A 19,642-nucleotide genomic window follows, 5' to 3' on the forward strand; every position below is an offset into this window, starting at 1 on the left:
TGGTCCTGGAGTCTGTGAAAAACTTCCCCTACGTGTAGACAGTGTTCTTCTTGGGTGCGAGAGTAAACCAAAATATCATCGAGATAGACGATGACCGAGTTGCCTAGGAGATCCGAGAAGAGCCTATCCATAAAGCGCTGGAAGATAGATGGAGCGTTGACTAACCCAAACGGCATCACCTGGTACTCGTACAACCCAAAAGGTGTCCTAAAAGCCGTCTTCCACTCGTCTCCGGTTTGTACCCTGAGCAGGTGATACGCATTGCGCAGGTCCAGTTTAGTAAAGACAGTGGCAGAATGTACGGCCTGAATGATCTCGGAGATGAGGGGCATGGGATAGCGATCTTTGATGGTGACCTTGTTGAGACCCCTGTAGTCAATACAAGGACGAAGTTCTTTGGTGTCCTTCTTGGGGATGAAAAACAATGATGCACCGGCAGGGGATTTAGAAGGTCTAATGAGTTCGTTGGCTAAGTTCTTGTCCAGGTATTCCTTCAAATGGTGTTTTTCCTGGAGGGTTAACGGGTACAGGCGACCAAACGGAACCAAGGACCCTGGATGAAGATCAATGGCACAGTCTTCTGGCCTATGCGGAGGAAGATCCAGGGGGATCTTCTCTGTAACTACGTCGGCATACTCAGCGAGATAAGCAGGCAAACAATGGATAGTTTTGGGATCTTCACCACAAAAGGTGTGTACTGTAGAGAATTCTGTTTGAGGTAGACAGTTGGTCTTGCAAAAGGTGGATTGGAAACTCAAAACGTTCTCGGACCAGAGAATGGTAGGATTGTGTCTTCGTAACCACCCAATCCCGAGGATTAATGGGAAGTGAGCAGCCCTGATCAAGTCGAAAGACAAACGTTCAGAATGTTGCATGATGTGTAAGGCAAGGACTTCTGTAGTGTGCGTGATGAGACCCGAGCTCAAAGGCCTTCCGTCCACGCCTTCTACCTTTTGGTCTTCGGCCTTGGCAACACGGGAAATGCCTTGCCTTTCGGCCCAGAGAGTGTCCATGAAGTTGCCTGCGGCTCCGCAGTCCAACAGGGCTTGTGTCTGAATGGTAGTCTTGTTGATGATCAAGGTGACAGCCATAACCATAAGACGGTGGTCTTCGGTGCACTCTGGAGAAGTAACAGAAAGGGTGACAAAGGGACTAGCTTCGCTCCCTCGGTAATGCGTCCCCAGCTTTACCGAGGGTGTTCGTTTCCCGAACGCCTGGGTGGAACGTCGGGGCAATCCCTGAGCAGGTGAAGCGGCGATCCGCAATACATGCACAGGTTCCCTTCTCGTCTTCTTCTACGTTCCTCTGCGGTGAGAGGGGAACGTGTGGTTCCGATCTGCATAGGCTCTTCTCTTGTGAGACGAGTGGAGGTAGGGGGGAAGGAAAGAGAAGGGCCAGGGGGTATTGATGTACTGCTCTTAGTCTTGCGGCGTTCTGCTCAACGTTCTGCCAGTCGGAAATCTATCCGGAGAGTAGCCGAGATCAGGTCAGCAAAGGTAAGAGGACGTTCTATCCTGGCTAGTTCGTCCTTCAACTCCTCACGCAGCCCCCTTCTGAAGATGGCATACTGTGCTTGTTCTTGCCATCCTGCTTCCGCAGCGATTTGCTTGAAGGAGGTGATATATGACATAACATCATTGTTTCCTTGTCTGATGTCTAGCAGATCTTCGGATGCCAAGTAGGTACTCTCGGTACGTAGAAACGTCTGTTTCATCAAAGTCTTGAAGGCCTCGTAATCTAGGAGGACGGGATCAGATCTGTTCACTAGAGGAGTGGCCCAGGCCAAGGCGTTACTGGACATATGGGTAATCATAAACCCCACCTTGGCGTGACCAGAGGTGAAAGTATGTGTACGGAATGAAAAATGCAGATGACATGCATCCAAAAATTCCTGGAGTTTCTTGGGGGTTCCATCAAATTTTCCCGACACAAGAGGTAAGGGAGGCAGGTCGGTGGACGGAAGATCTCGTTCTGCGATCCGTTGCTGTAGTGTAGCATTGGCCCCTTTAAGATTTTGCACTTCTAGGTTGAGGTTTTGAACTGCGGCTATCAGTTCTTGGATCTGTTGAGGGGAGGCCATGGCGGTATTGGGGCGTTGCAAACTGTCAAGGGTATCGAGAATCTCCTCTTGATCCTGTAGGATCTCGGCCTCCCTTACTTCCCTTTCCTCCTCACCTCGTATTCCCCGGCGTAGATTCAGGGTCTGGTTCTCCTTAGGCTTGGCCTTCCCTTTTTTTTGTAGATGAGAGCGGCCGAAGGAGGCCGCCACCGCGACACCCCAAGGGTGAGCGGTGGTGACCCTCCGCGGCCACGGAGTTGGGGGAAAAAGCCAGAGGCTGAAAAAACCCCAGAGATCTGTAGATGAATCGTCTGTAGTAGGAAGCACTTGACACTTGCAGGAGCTGAGTATCTGCTGGAGAAGAGGCACACACCCTTCCAGAACTGGGCAGCAGGCCTCCAAGGAGGAATAGCAGAGGCAGGTAAGAAATCGGAAGTCCGAAGTATCAGCAACAAGGTAAGAGGGCTAGGCAAGGCAAATCCGAAGTGTATTACTGGGTACGGTACACAGAAGGAGCCAATAAACAAGAAAAGGCGAGTGGAGGAAGGTAAGTAAGAAAGGCGGAAGGATAGAAAAGACGGAAAGGCAAGAATAGTAAACAAAGGCGGGCGGAAGGGGAGGTAAGGAAACGGGAACGAAGTAATAGAGGGAAGTTAGTTAGGCGGTAGGACGGGAAGGGAATGGAGAACGGGAGCGAGGAAAGGGGGAGAGGGAGGAATCAAGAATCGGAGCGAGCTCCGGAAAGAGAAACCTGGGAAGGAGAGTACCTAGAGCCGGAGCGGGGTGACCGGAGAGGGTACAAGAAAACTAACAAGGAAGGGGGGGGTTAGAGTACGGAAAACAAAACGGTAGCAGGGGACACGAGCACGAAAGACAAGCAGCAGCCGAAAAACAGGAGCGTTGCAACGCACCCGAACACAGGAAGGGGCGGGCTATAACCTGTGTCGGGATACGTTGCTGAAAAGACTAGACCGCTGCACTGGGTAGAGGAAGCGTGATCGGGATATCCGTACGCCGCTTCCACCTATTCCAAAGCTTCCAGGCTCCCCGAGCCGTGACACACACCCCCTGAATGGGGTTTAGGTGAGAGGGAGAGTCCTTCAGATACTTAGGTATCCACATTTTCCATAGCCTAGAAGACACACTTGTACACAATATGGGTAGAGCGCTGTCGGGAATATGTGAATCTGTCCAATTTTGGAAGAAGCTACCGATATCATTGATGGGGAGAGTAACGTTGTGTAAAATGGTCATTCTCCAAACGCTTCTCTATTATTTTAATAATATACCCTGTAGCATTAAGAAGTTCTTTTTCAAAATGTTGGACAAACAGATCGGGGAACTGCTGTGGAACACAGGGAGGAGGAGGGTCTCAATGGCAACTTTGCAGCACCCGCGCCTGGAAGGAGGCCTTAACTTACCAAATTATGAAAGATACTTTCTGGCATCACAACTGCAGGCAGTACTAGCGTGGGCGGACACTAGTGAGGAATTAGTGTCAAGCTTACTGGGAGAACTCCCAACCCATCGGACGGGTGTAGAATTGTTATGGGGCACGGTTAGGGGGAAAGGGTCCACTAATATATTCCGGGTAGTACGGGAGGTCTTGAAAAAGCTCCTGGGGAGACAACGGGTATTAGGGCAGTGTTGTACAGACTTGTCATGGAGCCCAGATCGAGAACTCTGGTTGGCAAAATTACGTATGGGGTTCGCGACCCTGATGGATAAGGGATGATGTCAGACAGTGAGTGATTTGTTTGAAGGCGGGAAACTGATGCTGTTTGAGGAATGGAGGTTAAGGTATGAGATCACTAAAGGGCAATTCCTCACCTATGAGTCAGTGACCAGACGGTCGGCTACCATTTGGGCAGACATCCCGAAGGAACCCACTATGAGTCCATTGATGCAGGTGCTCCTTGCAGGAGGAGAGGGAAGGGCCAGGGTTTCTCGACTTTGTCAGGCAATACTGGGCCTATTCCCCCTGGAGATATTGGCGGTTAAGTCCAAATGGGAGAGAGATGTGGTGGACCAGATACCGGAGGCAGATTGGGGTGCAATGTGGGATCAGGTCAGGAAAGTCTCAAGAAATGTCAGATTCTAACTTATCCAGTTCAATATCCTGCATAGGACATATGTGACCCCAACCAAACTGCACTCAATGAACAGCGCCCTGAGTAGTGATTGTCCAGGGTGTGGATCTGGCCAGGCAGGGATCTTGCATATGTGTTGGGGATGCCCTAAGATTATGCAATATTGGCAACCAGTGATCTCAAAGATGAATGAATTGCTTAGCTCCAACTTTGAATGTAACCCAGGAATGTGTCTATGGGGGCTGGTACCTGGAAGGAAGCCACACAAGGTAAGCAGGCGGCTAGCTCAGTTTATGCTAATATTAGCCCAGTGAAGGGTGGCCATTGCCTGGAGAAAAAAAACAGGGCCCTCTCCTTGATACAATGGAAGGAGGATATTTGTAGGTGAGGTATGGCACAGGTAGATATTTTGCAACAACATTGAGATCCGGAATTGGAAGATGGGGTAGTGGTTGATTGGATTCAATTATTGAATGAACTGAAATCTTCGGTGGACTTGAAACCTCCTTGAAAGGCAGAGGTGGGTTCGGAACGTTTTGGGGGAGGGAGAAGGAGGGGAACCGGAAAGTTAGGGGGATGTAAAAATGAGGTAGGATGGTTGACTGCAAAGTCGATGGAAGAGTTATGGGCCTTGCATGCTGGACAGGGGGCAATACTGACTGTTCCATTTTTCCCCCACTGTGGGTGTTTGCTTCTCGAGAGAGATACAGGTGTCAACATTGTACTGTGATCATTTATGATGTCTGTGAACAGAAAACTGAATAAATAAATAAAGTTTTTTTTTTTTTTAAATGGGAAAGACTAAGACCATTCTGATCACATCAAAAAAAGTCAACAGAGTGGGATTGATGACAGGGTCCGTTCCAATAGAATATGTGTAGCACTACCCATATCTGGGATTAGAAATTACTATTACTGCAGACTACCTATATATTAAGGAAGCAAAAACAAGGGAAGTCAGACAGCTTACACTGCTTTGTATAAGTTTGCAATGCAGACAGCAGACTATTCCTTGGAAGACATTCTGATGCTATACAAGTAATGCCTCTACCCTGCAGTTTTATATGGGTTAGAGGCTCTGACAATGGCGACATACTATGGTTAAATCGACCTGTAAGCAGTTTCTGGCGTATGAATCTAAAACTAGGTCCCTCCAGTACAATGGAATATCTCAGATTGGAATTAGGATTGGTCTCCATGGGTGGCCTGGTTTTAAGAAAGCGCAGAGAACTGTACATAAAATCAAACGTTTCCCCAGCATTTCCACTCCTGAAAGAACAGGTGTTTAGGGGTAGTAGTTTTTACGAATTTAATTTTTGTCAATCTCCAAACAGATAAACTGGAAACTGAGGTTTGGTTTGGGAAGTAGCTACGAAATTGTCAAAGAGTCCTTTAAGAGGAAATTCGATCTATGGAACTAGAACACAAACTGCAAACACATTTCCAAACTAAAGAATTATAATATGTGACAAATGTGGTCCATTATCATTTACGACCCCAGACATACATCCTCCAAAATCCAAATCAAGCAATACAAAAGCTGATACTACAACTGCGCATAAATCAGCTTCCTTTGCGCACAATCCTAGGCCCATAACTGAAATTACCGCCGAAATCGAGATTTTGTTGACTCTGTAAATTAACACATATTGCAGAAACAGCCAGGCACCTATTCACCGAATGTGTGAAGTTAGGGCCTATATATATATGCAATTATGAAGGCCTAGTACATAAGGTGGAGTCGATTAGATCTAATGACTTTTGGAACTACTGCCTGAATTCTCCTTCTATCTCTGTACACTTTACACTCTATCGTATATGGTTACATATTGAAAAACGACTAGATACAAAATATAATAATCCTAAAATAAACTGCACAATGCGAATTTGCACATGCATGTGATAAATATTGACTATGAATCTTGTCCTGCTGCTGTATGTCCTAATATTCTGCCCAACACAGAGTATAGAAGTGGGGTCTTGGCTAAGGTAAATTGGGGTTATAAAGAAGGAGTTTTACATTAGATTTTACATCAATTGGTTTTAGTGTGAATATTTACATTGAAAAGCTATGATGTGTTGTATCTATGCAATAACCTCTTTTAAATTGTAATTGAAAAAGTCTAACAAGAAGGAAATGTGTTTATATGTTTCTATGTTTGTTTTACATAGTCTCTAATTTGTAAAAGTCTAAATTCACTAAATACAAATAAATATTTTTATTATATGATTTAAAAAGGGGATGGGTGCCTGCCGGCAGGGAAGGGTTACAAATGGAGGCATCCAATAAAAAAGAAGTGTACAGCAGGATAAAAATACAGTGGTCATGTCTTTTTCTCCGGTACAGTTTTATGACATTAAAGAAAAGAACGACAGGAGACGCCTGGCCCTTATCATCAACAACGAACAGTTTGATAGCCTCCCCGAGAGGAATGGGTCTCAACATGATGAAGTCGAAATGAAACGTCTCCTTCAAGGACTGGGATATGCAGTTCAGCAGGAGAAGAATCTGTCTTCTAAGGTATTGTGTGGATAACAGATATGTTTGTGCCCATTCACCAGTGCTCCTACAACCATGGATTTATTTTACAGTATGTTACACTCCCCCTTATGGGCCAGACCATGGTTCTATCAGAAGACCTAGTGGAAGCACTCTTGCCCTACGGCTGTAGCAGGACAGCTCTTTGATGTATCCTTCCTACCCTTGAAAGTGTCTCTGTAGTTTTATAATTGGTAGTCTGTTTTTTGCATACTCTCTGTGAGAGTGAATTTCTTCATTAATGATTATTTAGGCTCTCAGGTAGAGTTTGGTTGACATATTTTCAATATATTGGATCCAATCATTGGGCTCATGTTGTATTTGCTTGTTGTAAAACTTGTCCTGCACACATTTTATATATTTTATCATCAGGGATCCTCTAAATCTGCTCCTCCGTGGTTCGCACTATGTGCTTCATCTAGTTTCACTTACTCTGGCCATTCCTAATCCTATCTCTCTTAATTCATCTAATTATATTCCTCTTAGTTTCCTTAGCTCTGCTTTTCCTGGGCACCAGCATCTTCATTCACGCAACTCACTTGTTCTGATTTCCCTTATCCCCCTGCACCCCCCTGTGGCCTCTCCTCTCTTGGTCTCCAACCAAGACCCTACATTTCCCTAACCATTTCCATTCTGCTTCTCCTAACAAGTCTCCATCCTTTCGTCTAAGTCTGCTTCCTCCATCTCCCTGAAGTATGGTTCTCCTTGTGCCCCTCACAGAGTTCTTATTTCTTCCCCTAACTCTGCTCATCTTATTCCCTTAACACTGCAACTACTTGTTCCTCTTAATCCTTTTCTCGTCATTCCTCTAAATCTGCTCCTCCCTAACTTCTCAACTGTGGGCCTTTGTGTTAACCCCAACTCTGCTCCCTTTGGTTCCCCAACCTCTTCCTATTCTATGGGCTCTTACTCTGCTCGTCCTTGTTCTTTGAAGTCTACTCCCCTGAGTGTCTTTGCTTCCAATCAATTCTAATTGAAAGTTTAATAATGTATTCAATCTTTTTTGTAAGTTTGGTGGAACACATTGATGCTCTGAATAAATTTAAATCGAACTTAACATACGCAAGTCTCCTGCTTCTCCTAGCTCCCCCCTTCTTGCTTCATAATTATGGTTCCAGAATCCACTAACTCTATGTCTCTTTGTACAACAAAACCTATTCTTTGTGGTTCCTCCAACTCTGCAGCTCCTTGTTTTCATATTCCTGTACATCTTTATGCCGCTAAACATGCGCTTTCTTGTTGCCCAAACTCTAATCCTCTTACTTCCACTATCTCTGCTCTCCATTGTTCCTCTAACTCTGGTGTTCTCTCCCTTTTTCCCTTCTCCTATTTCTCTTGGACTCTCTTTCTCTGGTTCTCCTTCTTCTCCTATATCCCATTTCTCTGGTTGCCCAGTTACATTTGCACTCAAGATCCCATAGCTCTATTTGTCCTTTGTACTCCAAATTGGATCCTTAATGTGTTTCTAATTCTACTCCTGGTTTGCTTAACTCTATTCTCCCTGCTTGCTCATGTTCTGCTCTTTATTCTTTTAACTACGCTTTTCTAGAATTCTCTAACTCCTTCTTGTTTCTCAAACGCCACTCCTACTTCTTCTTCTAACTCGCCTCCTTTGTATATCCTCAACATTGTATCCCTGTCTTCTAGTCTCTTCTACTGTTTTTTCTCAACACAGAACCTTCCTTCTCCCGGTATCAGGTAATATAATTTTTTAAAAATTTTTTTTTTTTATTTTATGTAACATCAGTTTATACATAAGAAATGAAAACTTTAAGTTACAGTTTCTCCACATCTAAAAACACAGAGAAATTCGAAGATCCCAACTATCTTAAGTAAAAGAGTCCTCTGTTTATTAGTCTCAAAGTCTCAGAGCATCCATGAAATTTATAGTTGCACAAATTAATTGAGTGTTAAAACCTCCAATCAGATACCACCACCACGCATCCATGTTTCCTGATTGGGGAAGGAAGTGAGCTAAATGAAGAGAACGCTGATCGCCAATCGCTTCACAATCTGTGATTAAGTGTCGTACGGATTCTGTCGCTTGATTACAGAACCTACATCGGACATCTTGTTCTAATATCTCACGCCTCATTACTTGTATCCCCTTGGTTTTATAGAGATTTAGTCGTAGACGGAGGAACATATGCCTATGATAACTTGAAGGGAATTTGTCCAAATATTTTGGTAGAGCGTCTAGTTTGTTGAGGGCGCATCCAAGTACTAAAGAAGAAGTCAGCTTGTTTCGGCACTCTTCATTGGTTATCCAATTATATAGACAAATTTTCTTTTTTGCTACCTGCGGGCGCAAAAGTACAGTCTCAAGTGACACATCTGCGCTGTGCAATATGTTGAGCAACTTTTCTTTCCACTTATTTATCAAAACAGCCGATGGGTGCTCTGAGACTGTATGCAAGATTTCATATGGTTTCGCAGGTTGCTCCAGCATCATTTTCCTCATGGTGGAGATTGATTTCCATAGAACTGCACCGTAGAGTGATTCAATGCAAAGCTCATATCGTATAGCTAATACAGAGATGTTTTTCAGCAAATGTAGGACTTTACGCCAGAATTTCCCCTCAAGAATGTTCCATAAATCTTGCGGGATATTCCAACCTGATTCACTCCCAAAGGTTATTGCAGGCACCACCTTCTGAAGATAAAATGTTAATATTGGCTTAAAGGAAAATTTGCCATAGGCTGCGTGCAATTTGGAACCTTGAAGTGCGAACATTTTCATCCGGGCCATTAGATCTTGCGTCCACTCCCACTCACGAATGGAATTATTGAATTGAACGCCTAGGTATCTGATACTATTCGATAAATCTAGCTGTTCATTCATAATTTGCCAATGAAATTTTCTTGATTGAGCTTGTGCTCCTTGACCAGCCATGATTATCTTTGACTTCTTAGAATTTATTTGTAAGTCGTTTTTCAGGCAATAATTATGAAGCGCGTTTAACAGGCGCTGCAGCCCAATTGGAGTGGAATCCATTAGAACGATGTCATCTGCGTAAATGACCCAACTTATTTTTTGCCCATTTACTACTGGCGGAAATATCCTTAGGTCTTTTAGGGCCACTGATAAGTCGGAGATGAAAAATTTAAATAGTTGAGCAACGAGTGGACAACCTTGCTTCACGCCCCTTTTTGTATATATCTCATCTGATAAATCACCCTGTTGATTTAATCTTACTCGAATGGACGTCTTAGTGTGTAGAGCAATCAGGGGCGCCAACAGATCACTTGGACAATTCCAATCACTTAGTTTCTTCCATAGGAGGTTGCGGTTTATGCTGTCAAATGCCTGACTCAGATCTATAAATGCAAGGTACAACATTTTCTTCTTCCTCAAGGCATCTAATTTTAGGCAATTTAAGAGGATTAGATTTAGCTCAACTCCCACTCCTCTAGTAAAACCTGTTTGCCGAGGGTCACCCACAGAAAACTCTTGAGCCCAGTTTGCCAGGCGCTTTTGAAGGAAGGAGCCGAAGACCTTTCCAATTGTATCCAAGAGGGCTATCAGGCGATAGTTCTTCGGGTCGTCCTGATTGCCCTTTTTAAATATTGGGACCACCACTGCCCTCAGCCAGGAAACCGGCAAGGTTTTGTCATGTGAAATTCTTTCAAACAAGGCACTCATCATATTTGCCCATAAACTTCTATGGGTTTTCAGCATCACATTGGAAATTCCATCTGGGCCTACAGCCCTAAAGGACTTTAGCTTCATAATCGCCCATTCGATGTCATCAGCGGAGTCTGCCACATTCCATTTTGCCGTTGTTAAAGATGGTTGTGGAATCACGTTACAATTATCGTCATTAAATACTTCAGAGAAATGAGCGACCCAACTGGCGCCGTTCACACTATTCGACATTGAATAAGAGTGATTTAGGCTGCCAGTATTGATAATCTCCCAAATGTGTCTGCTCTCCTTTAGTATGATCAGTTTTAACATCTGTTCAGCTTGCTTCTGCAACCGGATCGAATTAAAAGATTTGATCCACTTCCGATATTTCAGGCGCCTGGCTTTTATTTGCATGAATGTGCTTTCTTCATCAGCTTTTTTCAGCAATTTTATATCATCACAAAGTGTTTTCTTTTCAGTGTTTATAGTTACATTGAAAGGATGTTTTACTTCAATGGCAGCCCCCTTCTGCTTGGGGTTCCAAACTTTGAAGTAGTATAGCAGTAGTGGATAGTTTATCCTTGCCGTTGTTGAGTTTTCTTTCTCAAGGTTGTTTGTCAATGTTAACAGCTGGGACGCACTCAGTCGCAGCCTATTTGCTCCATTATTTATGGTAACACTCTCCTTGTATTTGGGTGAAACATAGTTGGTTACCTTTTCCCAATTTAGCAGCAAAGCATTGTGGTCGCTTTTTTCTGTTTTTTTTATTTCAAACGTTATGATTCTTGATAGAAAATTTCTGGACACCCAAATGTAAACAAGAGTCTTTTTACTCACGCCACGCTTCCATGTAAAGCCTGGAGGAATATCACCCCGGGTGGATCCATTTAGCATTGAGCACTCTCTTAATGCCATCTCTTTTAGCCAGCGATCTCCCCGATCTTGCAGTCTTCCTTTGTTTGTTGGGCCAGTTTCGGTGCATTTGTCAATAGAATTGTTCAACCAAGTATAATTGAAATCACCACATATTATAATTATGGGATCCTCGTAGACTGATAAACACTCATCCACCGCTGACAACACAGCTCCAACAAAATTAGATTGTGAAATCATTGCTGTATTCCAGTATATATTTACAATCAACATCACTTGACTATCAGAAAGAGATGGTTGCGTAATTTGAATTTTAGTTACTTGTATGAACATATTAAGATTTTCTGAAGATACAATCTTCCAATCATTGTTATGTTTGATCATTGTAACCAGACCAGCAAAAGGTCTGCCAAAGAGGTTCTTTCCAGCAGGATTCAGGAGTACTGTATAACCATCACACACCGGGCACTCACGCATCCAAGTCTCTTGAAGACATATAATTGATAAATGCACCGGGAATTGCCACTTTCCATCAAACAGATGCGTGAAGCCACGAGTGTTCCAGGATAGAAGTTGATGGTTTCCATCAATGAAATCCACTCTTTGCTAATTGTCCTGTTGTTTCGTTTCTTTCACACCAGATACTTTTTTGATGTTCATGTGGGCCCACAGTGCATCCCTTCTCTTTTCATTTTCTGATTTGTCCCCCGGCGAGGGATGTATACTTTCCTCAATGCAGGCCTCCGCACTTATGACTTCAAAACCAAAGAACATGATATCGTCCGCAGCATCCATTACAGCTGTTCTAAGAGATCTGGAATGTAGATGTAAGTTTACCCAATCCGAGAAGTCCTCTGACATATATTCTACAACTGCTATGTCTTCAGATTTTATTGCACGCAGCGTTGGAATACATTGCAGCAGTGTTAAAATATTTCTTCGGTTCAAATTTACTTCTTTTTGTTCTGGCAGGGCGTTTTTGATTTGAATTTTCCATAAACCAATCTTGGATCCCTCACTTCTTGTTTTACAGGGTATAATTTCACTTTTATTAAGTTTTTCAACTTGTGCTCTTGTTAATTTTGGATTTAGTTTATCGCACAAGAGATTTGGGGGGTCAGACGTCACCCCATTGTTCGAATTTAAACCTTTCATCTCCTTTGTCGCACTTTTTATTGAAAGTACATTTGGAATTTTTTTTGGCCCAAGCACGCCAGCTCTGGGAGGAGTTTTAATTTCGACACCTGATCGCGGCTCAAATTCTATACCAATTTTCGCAGGAGCCGGTATACTTATCTCTGCAGTGTCTTCGCCCTCATCAATCACATCATCATCAATGGAGTATGTGGAATACTCACATAGTTCTAATGAGGCATCGGAGACTGCGTTGTTATCACTAACTGAGGCTTCTCTTGCCCTTTTAGCATTTGGTTTGGGAGTCAGTTTTTTTGTTGAGTCAATTTTTGTTTTCGATATGCCCTCCGAACCTTTTGCCGGGCGATTAAACAATACAGGCGGCGGCGGAGTTGAAAGATTTCTTATAAATTTTTTCCTGCACGTTGTGCGAGCACGTTTGGCAACTTGTTTCAAACTTGGACGTATTTGAATCGATTTTGCTTCACAAGGCTTTGTTTTCTGGGGACGCTTTTCATTTTCTTTGTCCAACGTTGTAGGCTTATTGAAAATCCCAAATGAGAGTTTATCTGTTAAGTTTTTTGGCTCCTGAACCACTGCCCCTTTTGCCTGCTGAGTTTCTACATTTAACTGAGCAAATGTAGCGGCTCCCTCACCAATATTCACGGGACGGTCTTGCTGAGGATCAAGGATTTTATCTCCAGCGGGCTGGCTCTGATCGCTTTTTGAGTTTCCCGCTAGGCTCATCCCATGGGAGAGAGATGTGCTTTTTTCTGGTGCTATTAGTTTAACGACTTGAATGCCCACTGCTTCACTGCAAACAGGTCCACTGACAATCACTGCATGCTTTTTGGAAGTTTGTCCATCCACCACAAGAGGTTCTTTACCCAAAAGAGATATGCAGGTTGGAACATGTGACCCATCATCACCTGGTCTCATGTTTGAAGACATATTGTGGCGCATCCACTTTGTGCTTTCGATTACTGCATCCGTTAATGCAGATTTGTCACTAAATGCCTTTCGGGCAAGATCGCATAGTCTATTTTGCCACTTTGCAGATGTTTCTGCTTCGCTATCAAGTCTTGTGGTTATCGATTGGGAAAAACTTTCAACACTTGAGATTTTTGCGTTCACGGCTGCGAGCAGGGACATTTGATCACTTACTGCATTATGTAGGGATTCATACAGTTTCATAAATGGAAGTAGGGCGATTGAAGTTGCCGCTAATACATTATTGTGAATTTGAATACTTGCAGCCGTTGACATAGAATTTTTAGATGGCTGGTCAACTCTATCCGAGTTGACGGCTGTCTTCGCCATGCTGGGCATCACGTTAATTTCTTTTGCCAAGTCGTCCACAACTGGAACACATGTTACGGCTCTCTTTTCAAAGTCTTTAATGCCTGATGAATGGATGTTTTCGCAAGACGTTTGATGTAGAGAGTCATTTGTGCTAGACAACATTGAGATGTCAACTCTGTCGCTAGACTTATGGAGTATACTCGCTGATCGTCTATTACGCTTTGTTTCTAGCTTATTTTTATGCAAGGATTGATTTTGTATGAAACTATCATTTAGGCGTTCATAGGTGGCTAGAAAGTCTGCCTTTAATTTAGTTGTAAGCCGTGCTTCTCTGGCTGAGAGATCAGTAGAGCTTTGCTCCATTACTGACAAAATCACAGGGAGCCCACCCTCGCTAGATGTCACTTTGATAATCCCCTCGCTACATTTTGCATTTATGGTAGCCATTTGAGGGACCCGTTCCTCTTGCATGTTTTTACCTACCACGGACTTTGAACGCCACGTTGAGGCGTCAGTCTTTCCAGCACCTTGAGAGGGAAACATTGGTGATTTTTGCAGTTCCTTGTCCTGTATTAGGACATTTTGTAAGTTTATTGCCATAATGTCAGAATCCGTCAAATCAAAGGGGGAGGTCTGCGCAACATCGCTGGCGTCAACATATACTGAAGGGGAAAATACCGGTACCAACTTGACACAGCCACTGTCGGAACTCACCCATTGGTTAACGGCGCCGTTGGTACCATCAATCTCCTTTCGAGTAGGGCCCAATGATGTTAAGCACAGGGCAGCTAGTGAGGGCACCAAGCCTAATTCTAGGCAAGTAACCCCGGTTGAGCCTCTCGCTGTAGTAAACTCAATTTGATAATTTTGAGCAGTTTGTTCTGACGTGGCAGCTGGGCTTACCTCCTTTGGGAGATTCATCGTCCCTTTCCTTCGAGAAAGCAATGATTTATGACGGGTCAGAGGGCCCTCTTTCACCATCACCATGCTGAACCAGAACTCAGACTTCAAATGCTAGTGAGGCCCTCGCCGATGCTCTGCCACTTATGATCTTTCTGCAGGTATCCTTCGTTACTTAACAGTAAGCTTCAGCACTGCTCAAGTCAGTGGATATCAGCCACCAAACAGCCACACAACAGTCCTCGCCCTTTACCCCTCACGGGCTTAACGCCGCAAGGGTGGCATGTGGGTCTGTAAATACTGCCAAACCAGTCACGTGATTGATCACGTGATCACGCTCCGCCTCCTCCAGGAAGCGCAGTCTGCCCAGAGTGTTCTCCTTCCACTGAGCAGTAGAGCGAAGCTTTCTGCAGCCAGCAGTCCCTCGGGATAATAAGACAGCAGCTCCTTCTCAGGAAAAGTGTTTGTGCCGCTCGGGCGGCTTGTGGGTCTGTAAATACTGCCAAACCAGTCACGTGATTGATCACGTGATCACGCTCCGCCTCCTCCAGGAAGCGCAGTCTGCCCAGTGTGTTCTCCTTCCACTGAGCAGTAGAGCGAAGCTTTCTGCAGCCAGCAGTCCCTCGGGATAATAAGACAGCAGCTCCTTCTCAGGAAAAGTGTTGTAATATAATTGCGGCAAAAATGTCGTGGTAAAAAAATATTGCGGCAAAAATGCCGCCGTTTGACACAGTAAAAGTGTGCCCCATTATACCATTTAAGGGGAGCGGGGGTTGCAGGGGTGTCCCCCGCATGTTTTACATGGACTGCAGCGCAAAAACGGCAGCAAATGCTGCAATATTTTGTTACCACAGCAATTTCTGCCGCGATTATATCACATGGAACCCTTCTCGCTCCCTCTTCTCATTCTCTTTTACGTAACTACCTTCCAATTCCCCTTAATCTGCTGCCTGGAGCCTCCTAACACTGCTCCTTGTGGTTCCCATAATCTGATCACTTCTTGCTCCCCAAATGTGTTCTTCCCTGTTGTTCTAACACAACCTCCTTTTGTTCCCCTAACTCTTCTCCTTAATGCTCACCCACCTTAACTTATAACATTTGCCCTATATCTTGCCATTCTTGTTTCCCTAACTCTGTTACTCCTAGTCCCCCTAACTCTCTGTTCATTGTTGGTCCCCCAAATCTGTTCTTATTTCTTAATTCTGCTGCCTTTTATCTCTGATCTGTCTTGCTTCCATTACCTGATCCCCATACCTCCACTTTTTCTTGTTGCCAAATACTGCTCGTCAGGTTTCCTAAATGTTGCTCTTCATTGTTTAAGTGCAAATCATAATACCAGATGACGTTCCAATCTGCCACCCTAACAATTCCTAATGGCAGTTCAGAAGTTGGTTTTGCTCCTCAGATAGTCTCCATGAATGGGCAGAATTCCACTCAGTCGTGAAGGCTGAATATTCAAACCAAACTGGCATGTGGACCCTTCTGCAAAGAAGATAGCGGGAATGTTCCTCGAGATATGAATGGCTGCAATACCCAATGTTCCAGCCGGTCAGCTGACTGGAACTCTTCAGCCAATCTGATTGGCTAGAATGCAGTACACATGCGCATTGCAAAGCATGTATGCAAGTGCAGTGTAGTGTAAGCACAGTTTGGCAATTGGTGACTGGGAGCATTGAGAAGCGGTGAACCAGGCTTTTGCCTGGTTGTTCGGCATTCTATGATGATGCCTAGCAAGATCATATACCGCCAAGCCACACGTAGCGCATGTGCAAGTGCGGTGAAGTGTAAGCACAGTTTGGCAGTCAGTGAGTGGGAGCAGTGAGAAGGGGTGAACTGCCTTCGACTGCTTGTACCTGGTTGTTCTGCATTCTACAGTGCTGCCAGAAGAGATCATATACCGCTGCGCATAGTGCAAGTGCAGTTAAGTGTAAGCACAGTTTGACAGTTTTGCAGTGTTGCGGTTACAGTGCAAAATAGAAACATCAATTTAGGTGAGGATGTGTTAATTTTGAGATGCCTGATATTATTTACCTTCTTATCCAATCATAGAATATGATGGGAAAGCATAACCTTCAATCCAAGAAAATTGTCAAAACGGGGTGTTGTTCCAACTGCTCGGCCCAGGGCTCTTTTGGCATAACTGCTACTGAGATGGCAGAGGGTGAGAAAACACAATTGCAAAGGCCAATGTGTCCCAATGACCCCAAAGTTAAGATAAATGATTATTTTGGCCTGGGCGAGATGGTGAGGGCTATCATACAGCTGTGAAAGGTATACATGAAGAAACAGATGGCTCAAAACTCTCAGCAGTAGAATACAACTTGTATCTGAATCTTTGTTATTCCCTGCAAACAGAAATTGTAAATAGCCTGAACTATGAAGCTACGGGAGAGGCTACTTTAGTAAATGTGCCCTCCATAGAAACTCAATCACCCGGTGATAGGTTATCGGTTTCGCCAGCCATGTTTGAGGGGAGTTCTTGTGATCTGAACGAGAGTCGTAGAACTGTGAGCTCCAGAACAGTAGAATCTTCTATGGGTATGTTGCAGTTTGCAATAAAGATTCTTTTGAAACTTTGCAACAAAATAAATGGAGAATTGTGTGCACAAGGAGCCACACGTGCTCGTCTCATGATAATACAAACTGATCCTTCAGGATTGATATTCGCACAAGACGACGTTTTAAACATGGATGGTAAACGTAGCAGTCTCGCAAAAAATGGCTACAGAGGAGGTGCCTAAGGGAGCCAATTTGATAACCAGACAAGTGGAAGACGCTGCTGAACGACGTAACAGCACTATAATCAACGATGATGACACCAAGGGAGCTTATAGAACGGCGACAGCTAAAATAAAGCGATCATTTTGAAGGCCAAACTGGGTAAAAAGAATGTTACCATTAGCACTACCAACAATTAGGTGTCTAAGGTTTCCAACACAAACACAACTGTTACTAGAAAGGCAAGGAAAAAAGCAAACCGCCAGCGGAGTGGGGCCCTGAGGAAATTGGGTGATAAAGGCACCCTTACCGCCTGACATGCAGGAGGTTTCCTCAGATTCTGCAGGTTCGGGAGTGGACATAGATCCTTCACAGACGATGCAAGGTATGGATAGTGCTTTTCGTGCCTGAAAACTGCAACGATTTGGAGCTTTCAGTGGCTGCCCCTGGGCAGTCGGACAGGCCCCTTCCTAATAACAACTGGATCCCTAAATATGGCCAACAAGGGGATGGAGCTTTAAAGACATTTGGCATAAGCAATTTATTAACGGGGAGACACGATAATTGGCTGATTCGATCATACATATTGCATTTGTTTAACCTGACACCCCCCTTGGGTGTGCTGCTATCTAGTGACATAGATTATATTGACTTCGACGACTATGCTGAATTACCAACTACAAAGGTACATTGTTACGCAAGGGAGACAGTTGATTTATTCATGGCACGCATGCCTCCTAACTTTTTAAAAATGGGATATGACTTGCATGTAATTAACACAAAGAGTCCTAAAATAAAGCAGGCACAAGATACAAACTGGGAACTTAAGGTTACCATGACAGAAGATGGCTGACATGTGGCCAACGCAAATTGTATTGTAAAAGAGAAAGAAGAAGTCAAGGAATGGGGGTAGTTTATCTGTTTTTTTCCCTGTGAACCCACAAAAAAGACCATGAATCAATAAGGTGCTTACGTGGAACATGCATACTAATAGGCATTTTACTAGTAACATTGGCGGACACAATTCCCTTGCAAGTTTTGTTATATTCCTTATACAAGAATTCTGACTGACAACAGCATTTTATTTAGATGGGTACGACGTATTTCAAAAATAGGCCAATAAAGCCTCATTGGGTCGAGCGATTGGGGGCCTTTTAATTGGGATGCATAATAATATCTCTGCCAATTAAATTAAGACCCCCTGGATGTGCCCGTAATGTTTTGGCTGTAGAACTAAATCTTGTTGGGAATGTAATGATTTTAAATGTCTATGACCCGAGTGGTACAGCGAGAACAGATAATATTCACAAAGTAATCCACAGCGTGTTAATGAAATGGTGGTTGACAAATGAAAGTGGTATGATTTTGTTGGGTGGAGATCTCAAAGCCTGCTGTAAGGAGAACACAACAATAGTCAAATCTGACAATGTCAAGACCAGTAGTATCATGACACATGCAACAAACAATGAAAAGGGAAAAATCTGGTCGAAATTTTTAGAGGAATGGAATCTCATTGAATGGGCGAACTATGGGGGATATACCGGGCAAATATACCTGGTTTAATGTCAACAAATGTGCCACTCTAGATGTATTTGTAAACATGGTCTTATTGAATCAGGTAAGGCGGCTTACGGTAAATAAGTCGTAATACAGCAATCATGTGATGACCAATTTACAGCAAGAAATAGAATGAATACATAATACTAAGGTCATAACAGGACATCTGGACGTAAACAACAGATTAAGTTGGACTGATAAGAACATTTGCGCAATTAATAGCTTCTTGCTCAAGGACCAAGAGTCCACTATCACTCAAACATCTGCAGACTATGACCTGCAATGAAATTGTGCAATGGATCACAGGACTAGTGGAGTCTGTTCCTGTGACTGGGGGAATTCATAAAATGCTTAATGGGAGGCGGCATCGAGCAATATATGACGCTGAGATTAGAAGGGCAAAACGTTGCCTAAGTCAGGAAATAAGGCACGTTAAAAAGAACCATCCGTCTGAGGTAAAACTGGTTGAAATGACGAAAGCGTGCAAATATCAATATAATAATGAAGTAAAAAGGAAGTACTAAAAAAAAAGTGCAATTGCAGAGTCTGTTTGTCGCCCTTTGCAAGGGATAAAATAAAAAAGTATGGGAAACCTTGAAAGTATAAAGGGTAAAAAGGAAAGTATGGTTATGAACCCTATTTGTGAGAAAATGTGGGTCAAGTACATAGCAGAGAACTATGGGAAACAGGATCATACTAACGAATGTTGGCCGAAAAACTCATGGAGTAATAGGTGAATGACCCTTGACCATGATTGTGCAATAAGCGTAAATTAAGAGGCTTAAGAAATCTAGCGCACCCGGGCCAGAGGGACTAGCTAACATTGTTTTGTTAAAGGAACC

General features: G+C 43.7%; 1 protein-coding gene across 6 annotated transcripts in view; it reads left to right on the forward strand.

Annotated features, from left to right (window-relative positions):
- Positions 1–19,642, forward strand: part of LOC138488086 (caspase-5-like) — a 504,964-nt gene that overhangs the window by 385,062 nt on the left and 100,260 nt on the right. For all 6 annotated transcript variants that reach the window (XM_069614835.1, XM_069614833.1, XM_069614834.1 and 3 more), the window contains one exon: positions 6,497–6,670. In XM_069614835.1, the coding sequence (XP_069470936.1) occupies positions 6,497–6,670 (174 nt within the window). The remainder of the gene's footprint in view (positions 1–6,496; positions 6,671–19,642) is intronic.

Source organism: Ambystoma mexicanum, chromosome 9 (assembly GCF_040938575.1).
Source record: "Ambystoma mexicanum isolate Mex_15411 chromosome 9, UKY_AmexF1_1, whole genome shotgun sequence".
In the NCBI taxonomy this organism is placed as follows: domain Eukaryota; kingdom Metazoa; phylum Chordata; class Amphibia; order Caudata; family Ambystomatidae; genus Ambystoma; species Ambystoma mexicanum.